The sequence below is a fragment of the Vigna radiata genome, chromosome 10 (genome assembly GCF_000741045.1).
Source record: "Vigna radiata var. radiata cultivar VC1973A chromosome 10, Vradiata_ver6, whole genome shotgun sequence".
NCBI lineage: Eukaryota > Viridiplantae > Streptophyta > Magnoliopsida > Fabales > Fabaceae > Vigna > Vigna radiata.
The window spans coordinates 15,607,855-15,615,814 of NC_028360.1; the positions used below are offsets into that span (position 1 = coordinate 15,607,855).

General features: G+C 30.7%; 1 protein-coding gene across 1 annotated transcript; it reads right to left on the reverse strand.

Annotated features, from left to right (window-relative positions):
* Nucleotides 1-1,147: 1,147 nt before the first annotated feature.
* On the reverse strand, nucleotides 1,148-5,968 carry LOC106775048 (adenosine deaminase-like protein). Its single transcript, XM_014662082.2, has 12 exons — nucleotides 5,869-5,968; nucleotides 4,573-4,706; nucleotides 4,397-4,467; nucleotides 3,823-3,914; nucleotides 3,659-3,718; nucleotides 3,336-3,557; nucleotides 3,177-3,253; nucleotides 3,016-3,085; nucleotides 2,825-2,938; nucleotides 2,461-2,527; nucleotides 1,645-1,749; nucleotides 1,148-1,556 (listed from the first exon to the last, which is right to left on the reverse strand). Exons 2-12 carry the CDS (start codon nucleotides 4,647-4,649, stop codon nucleotides 1,438-1,440), a joined length of 1,074 nt encoding a protein of 357 aa, XP_014517568.1. The 5' UTR covers nucleotides 4,650-4,706; nucleotides 5,869-5,968; the 3' UTR covers nucleotides 1,148-1,437.
* Nucleotides 5,969-7,960: the final 1,992 nt, after the last annotated feature.

Below are 7,960 nucleotides of genomic sequence, written 5' to 3' on the forward strand. Positions count from 1 at the left end.
TAATTACAATTTTTTACTATACTCACAAAATAAATTAATTAATAAACCTTTAAATTCAATTATAAATAGAATGAATTATAATTTTTTTATTAAAAAATAAATAATCAATTTTTTTGGTAGTAGGTCATAGCTTAAAATTATGTGGGTAACTAGAGGTTAATTAGACAGACAAAGGACTGTTGTTGTCCAGATATGTTGCTTTCCATCCATACGTTTCACAACTGGCAAAGAACAAACACACACATATATTTTGGCCCACCACACCAGTACAATACAATTTAAACATATATTTTTTTAATTATTGAATAAAAAATACTAAATACTTCAAAAAGGACGATTTTTTTTTTAATTAGGCTAGTTTATCTAAATGGAAATTACGAATTCTGGTTCTTCAAATTTCAATCTCTACATGACAAAAATATAACTTCTTTGAAGACTGAGGATGAATGCAAAACAAAAAAGACGACAATGGGTAACATTGGATCTTCTTCTGCCTCGTAACAAAATCACTTTCAAAAGACTTGCTGGTAAATGTTGGCAACATGAAAGAAAATACGTGGCTACATGTGCTAACAAGTTTATTAGAGCCTTTTGAAGCATGAAGAGATTCCTTGCAACACTTGCTCATGTTGTCAACTTCAATGAAGGAATTAGAGGCTATTCTTGTAGTTTCATATTCTAGAAAGTCTTTTTGGGAATTATGTTATTGAAGTCGTAGAAGAAGATTAGTTATTATCACTGGTTCACCTCTTGTTGCTTGTCTTGTTCATCAGTCTAGAAATAGTAACGTAGGTTATACAAAGTGTACCGAACCCACTTTTCAGTTTTCACCATTGTGTGGCCAAATGGAAAAGTTCATTGTAGTGGTCAAATTTAAACGTGGTAATCGCGGCATTGTTAGGCAAGGTTGTCACAAGTCAACATGGATTACGATCAAATGTTGTTCAAAAACCAACCAACTACACCGTCCAATGGTCGCATCCAACAGATGCATATAATGTTAAATGTCCAATACGTAGTTTATATTATTATGTGAAAACAACATCTTTTTAATGGTTCAGATTGTGTAGAATTGTCGAAGATCGTGAATCGTGATCCAGTCAGCATATATATCCAATGACGTGACCATATTGCAATGGTGTGTAGCTAATCAACCGAAACCTCCTAGAAGAGTCACTAAATTGAATAATTTTATGAAGGACTAATTGCAAGGATTTAACTTCTGAAGTGACGTGCAAAATGAGAACATTGAGGATAACTTTGCTGCTGATTTCAATTAAAATACTCATAAACTTGATCAGATGCATATACTACACCCTTATTTTATCACTTCATTCATTTTTTCACGCTAAGGACTTGATTGCCGATTTCAATCTAGGATAAGGGACAGGACGAAGAAGCATCGCTAGCTAAAATCTAAAGTAATCTAAATGCACTTCAATATTTTTTTGCCACTGAATTGAAAAATTTTCTTAAATCCTCCTTTACTTTGCTATCTGCAAATGTATACTCAATAGCATTCCTTGACAGCTCAAACATTTCCCTCCTTCCCAGACCTAGTAATCAATTAATCAGGCATGTTGGTCAGCAAAACCTGCTGAGTCAATTAAAAAGTACTGCTTGCAAAAGAAAAGTGAAACGTACCAAATGAATCAGCAGCATATTTGTATTCCTCGGTGAGACTGGTAGAGAACACACCCGAGTCATCAGTACACAGGACTAAAGGATGTTTTGCTTTGTACAGATCACCTGCATCAGCAAGATCATCAGGTTAAGAGAGGATTCTTTTTAAGCAAATCCCCTCATAACAAAAGTTTCTATACAACTCTGAAATTACTTTACAAGTGTTTGAGAATAAGACTATGATTATTGCGTAGACTTTTAGCTTAGTAGCTTATTTGTCTAGATATACCTAAGACACTGTTGGTGATAGAATAGAACCATTAACTTTTTTTTAACCCGCAAAAGTGAGATTTGATCTCCAACAAGAAGAGATGAAATGTAAGAGCATTACTGCTGAAACCACTTTATGGAAAGTCAAAACGGGTCTTGTTTGTTCGTGTGTGTCCCCTGAACACGTTAAAAAGTTTGGTTCCTTAAAACCAGGACAGAACTTTTGAAGAAAACGGATGAGAGAAAACGTCTCCCAACTCTTTCTGTTTTTTGTTTTCAAAACACTGTTTTGAAAAACAATCAATTTCATCACTTAAATAGATTTCGGGGGAGAAATTGATTTATGGGAAATGTGTAATTGTTTTAGAAAACGATTTTTAAGCAAAAAGGATAGAAGGGGTTCTACTGTTTATTAATTTTTTTTCCCGACACCAAAAAGAGAAGCTAGCCAAAATTCAAAGCCACTTTCAAGCATAGAGCATCTTCGTTATGAAGTTAAAAAAACGGTCCCTCCATTGATTCTATATTTATGATCACCAACTTCAACTATAAACAAATAGCACCTACCGAAATGGTGAACATCTATGGATCGAATAGTCAGTGTCCTAATGTTTGATGTCAAACAGATTTCAACCTGAAAATAGTGAAGAAGATGGAATAAATAATATGAATCTTAGCTGGCTATAAATTGCGAAGTGATAATGCATTCAAACTTAGCATGGATCAGAACCCCAGAAGTGTTGATCAGTGAAGACATAACCTTTTTTTATCTGAGGAGTTCCCAGTATATACATATTATTTTTTATTGTTATGTATGAGGAACTTCTTAGATCATACAATTAAATTCACACTTGAAATTTCTCTTTCAACTTGAAGCATAATTTTCGTTTTCTAGTTTAATTTAACGATAAAGGTGGTGAAAAAGTCAGACCGGAATCTTGGACGACTTCAGCTGTATCCAGTGTTCATCCTCCAAGTGACAAGCATGTCCAATCCTCTGGGGACGAAAGTCAAGCATATTTTTTATCTCCACTGAATTAGGTACCTAAAATCACTTAGTTGGAAAAATAGACCAGGTCAGGAAAACTCCAAGAGTCACAAGAGCAATATAGATTAGCTCACCTCGCCACAGTGAAGTGTTACATAAAGGCCTTGTTCTCGAGCAAATTTCAATGCCGGCAAATACGTGGCCCTACGGAAGTTGAGAATGGGTTAGAATAAGCATCAATTTTCAAACATGAAGATTCATTACTACAATCAAGCCTTGGATCAGTTTGATGTACCAATCACCAATGTTTGGATTTCCAGAGAGGTCAATTCCAACCACCCCAAATGGCCTCATTTCCAGTGCAAGCTTGACCTACGGCAAACAAATTGTAACATTGAAAGCCAGCACACGACAAGCTGTAAGTTTTTAAAATTACTTGCACATATTGTCTTACAGTTTCCATTGCTGCTTCTGCTGTCTCCCTTCTATCAATGCTCAAGAGAAGCCTAACATAGATTCTTTTTCTCACATGTCCAATTGCAGGTACAGAACTAAAAAGACTCTTTGAATCTTCACAACGCGGAACGAAATCCACGTCAACAGAAGTGATTGATCTCAGACCTTTGATAACAGCTTCAACATAAGAGCGTTTGGTCATTCCCACGGAATCATTTCTCTGAATGGTGGAACCCAAAAAAACATTTTCTTCGTCAGATCATTTGTCACAATCAATGGAAACAACAAGAACACCCTGAATTATAAATCATCTTCGGTTACCTTTGGAGTAGTCCTCAACTCCAAATAAACAACATTCTCTGATGCAAAATCCTCAATAACCTGCTTTCAAGTACTATTATTACTATTACTATTATCGCTTGTTAAAAAGAGAAGGCAATAAATGAGGCAAAAACAAAATTTACGTAGCAACCAAGCAGCCATACTTCTCTGGTAATTCTAGTGACAGTCTTGTGATCAGTAGTGAGAATGTGGATTAGGTCAAACAGCTTGAAAACTTCAGCCACGGAACGGTTGTCTGTATTTACAACAGCACAATTAACATCAGTGCGAGCATGAAGAAACAAAAATGATGTGAGCTTAACGGAAATAGGAGGAAAACTAAAATAAATAATAAGAAGAAGAAAAAAGGTCCGGCAACAGCTATGCAAGAAGCCAAAAGAAAATTAAGAGAGCACCTGAGTAAGTAGTGGTGGTGGCATATATATGTATATGGATTGTTTTTTAATAAAAAGATAATTGATGGATGGTTATGTGAGTTGGTTGGTTTATCCAGGGATGAATTGTGTGGTTTAAGTTTGGAAGAGAAGGCTTAGAGAGGATGTGGTGAAGCGTCAACATGAATTTGAAAATGGAAAAAGGAGCACATTGAAAGAGAGACAGGGTGGACAATTAACGAAAGAGCAAGCATAGAAAAACAGAAAGAGAGGGACATGTTTGTTGGCGGTCTTGTCTTTTCCAGCAACCAAACAGGAGAATAAACAAGAGAGGCATACATACATTTCTTGATGATATGTTCCACTTCCGAGATATCTATGACACCCTTTCCAATCAAACCCTCCGTGAGTTCTCTGGAAAAACAACAACAATAATGGTAATCAAGTTCAGATTGTGCATCCTCAGAGAGAGCAAAAAGAAAAAGTAAATTGAAATTAGATAGAATAAAAGAAAGTTACAGAAGTGTGGAGTCTCTGATGGATCCATTGAGGTGAGCATGCAGTTCAACCTTTGGCATTGACAAACACCACTCCATGTTTCTTTTCTTCTTTCTCTTTCTCTGCCTTTTCGTTTTGCTGTGTTATCAATGTAACTGAAAGACAAACGGTGGGTTTGGTTGCTTATGTATATGGCTCACGCAAACCAATAGCTCCACGACTTTTGTTCCCAAACTCCAATCTCTATTTTCTCCATCACCGTTTTAATCTTATTCATTTTTATTTTTTATAAACATCAAATTCTAAATATAATTAAAGGATAATCTTTCTCTAAATATTTTTTTAATTTCTCTTTAATAATATAAACATAAATAACTTTGAAATTTAACATAAAATAAAATGCTAATAAATGAAATATTTAATATTATAATTATTAGTTTAATAATCATGTACCATCATAAAAAAAAATGTTTCTTTTAAATAATTATTATCAAAATAAGGAAAGGTAGGAAAACTTGGGAAATGATGCATTTAAAAAAAAAATGCATGAAATAGCCGTTAGTTAATTTAGTATTTGGTAAATTTGATGTATAGAATATGAAAAACAATATGCATGAACGGTTAGTTTAGTAAATTGTGCATTCTATAGTTCTTTTTGACATAAGTATATCCGTGTCTTAAGGTTATCCCGTGTGTTGAAATGTTTTGAAAGTTGTAATTTTAAAGAGGGATTTCTAATTTTGTTTTCTTCTAGATATATCATTAAAAAAAAAAGGTTTATAAGTTAGCTGTAATATTGGATTTCATCTGCTTGTAAAATTTTATTTCGTTAAATTGAATATTATATTTTAAAAAATAAAATCTCGTTAAAAGTCAATCCTTAGTCAAATTCATACATATTTTACGCCAATAATATAACTATAAACATTAAAAAAATAACAACATATGCATAAATTAATTGTATAGAAATTCTATCATATTAATTTTTATTAAAAGGTGTATTTTAATTTAATATAATTTTTTTTAGAAATATTTGTTCTTAAAAACTTGAACTTGAACTATTAATTTGGCATATTTTTTAGTGGTAGTAACAGGCATGACAAGGAAAAGAACACCATGTACCTCATCAATCTCTTAATTACACACACAAAAAATGGAAACTTTGATCAAGAAAACAGTACTCTAAAACAGCATGTTTCATAAAAGAGATGGATTGACAGAGAAAAATAAAATAAAATCTACAGCAGACAGTTGAAAAACATATAAAGGAAGGATAATTAAGAAGCTGAAATGAAAGAATAAGCAGAATTTTCTCACATGAAAAGTTTCTGGCAAAAGGAACAGAGCAGAGTAGAGAGACTTGGTGAGATTCAAAGCCACAGCAAACAGAGCACTGCTTTTTAAAGCCTCGCAGAGACGCAAGAGTTTAATAGGCTACACAGTTATACATGTTAACCAATCAAATAATATTTTAAATAATTATTGTAAAAGTTAAAACCTAACATACACATGTGATTTACAAATTATAATTGAATCTGATATGCAAACTCAGAAAGTGTGTATGCCTTGTTTCTTCTTTAAGAGGAATGCATGAATCATTCAATCCATAATAAGCATGTATGTATTCATTAAATTACAAAAATTAGGCATACGCATACACGTAATATTTATTTTATCAATTATTTTTAACATTAATTTGGTAAAGAAATATTGTTATTCTATTAAAATTATTAACTCATTAACTCCGTGTCTTTGTGATAATTATTGATAAAGTTAGAGATTACTACTTTAAACTAAAGTTAGAGAACGCTAATAATAAATTGATTTATATAGTTAATATGAAAGACAATACGATTTTGTATAACAGTTTTGGTTGTCATTTTTAGTTACATGATGTTACTAAATTAAAATAATTTCATTACTTGGTAAAATCTTTAATCGTGTAATTCTTTTTAGAGAAATAAAGTGCCTAACCCACTTTAAAATAATCCTATAAGTTCTCAATTATTCTTTATTTTTGTTTTAAAATATAAAAACTTGGACATGTGTTTCCACTTGTTATACAGTAGATATACATGAATAATGTATTCATAGGATGAGAGATTAACTTTTGCCTTTTAAATGTAATTAATAGTTTGGTTTGTAGGCTCACGCAAGATAACAATTTGCTAGGAAACGTCAATATCTGAGTTCCCTGTACATTGGGAGTATCAATAATTATTATTATTTTAAAATTTTCAAATATATTTTTATTTAAAAGATTAATGTATTTTACAATTTTATCTGCTTTAATAAGTGTAATTTTTGTGGTGAAATAACTATAAAAAATATTTTTTTTCTTTAAAATTTATAGTTTGTTTAACATAAATAAATTAGAGAAGAAACAAAGAAGATAAGAAGATGCTTTACTTCCCCTCTTTGGATTCTTTGTGTATGTAAGGAAAATATAAATATTGAGTTGTCGCGTTTTGTTTTTTCTTCAACTTGAGAAAAAAAGGATAAGAAAGAAAGTTTCATTACTAAAACTTTTAAATTTGTTATATTTGGTAAAAAAAAATAATCTTATAAATATCTCGTGGGACTTTAGGAAATTTATAAGACTTTTGAATTCGTTATATTTGATAAAAATATACTCTTATAAATATTTATTGGGACTTTAAGAAATTTATAAAAAGTCTACTAGAAACTAATTTCTTGCGAAAATTTATAGAAAATCTTAAAATAGTCTCGCAGTATAAAAAAAATTATAGAAAATACTTAAATAATTATATTTTACATTTTTATCGAAAACATATATATTGTTTATGTACAAACATTCAATATTAAGGATAATATAATAGATATAGAGATATTTTATATCAAACAATCTGCTAAATTATAGCCTCTTTCTTCTTTTTTATTCTTTCGTAAATAGAATAACAAAACTAAATTAATAGAAACTAATTATAAATATGGTATGTTTTATAGCAACATAAGAAAAACATCCACCTAAGGAATGCGTCATCGTTTCGTGTAATAAGCAATATTGGTATGTTATTCTATATATTACTAGTTTTAGAATATGCGTCATTGTTTAGTGTTGTACTTCTAAACTTTAATATATGCAAACGGTTAATCTTAAATGCGATAAAAATAATTGTATTATTTATTGTTGAAAGTTAATACAATAGTTGTAGGAACTTATGCTAGTTAATGTGTTAGTCAATTTTAATTGTTTTGTCTGTTATGAGTATAACAAATAGAAATATGTACGTTTATAAATTATATTGTTAACTACATAAATGAAAAATATGACATAGAAAATGCGAACTAAATTATTTATGAAATGCTTTTTTTTGTTAATAAAGTAGTATTAAGAGCTAGTTAATTTTAGTGTTTAAGTGAAAAAAAAAAAAGATTAAAAGATAGT

What these genes read in the sequence shown, in the direction of transcription:
- LOC106775048 (XM_014662082.2), bottom strand. Translation starts at nt 4,649, where the DNA reads ATGGAGTGGTGTTTGTCAATGCCAAAGGTTGAACTGCATGCTCACCTC. An exon ending in ATCAGAGACTCCACACTTCT is followed by an intron (nt 4,468 to 4,572) that starts GTAACTTTCTTT and finishes TTGTTTTTCCAG; the next exon opens with AGAACTCACGGAGGGTTTGA. An exon ending in GGAACATATCATCAAGAAAT is followed by an intron (nt 3,915 to 4,396) that starts GTATGTATGCCT and finishes TTGTAAATACAG; the next exon opens with ACAACCGTTCCGTGGCTGAA.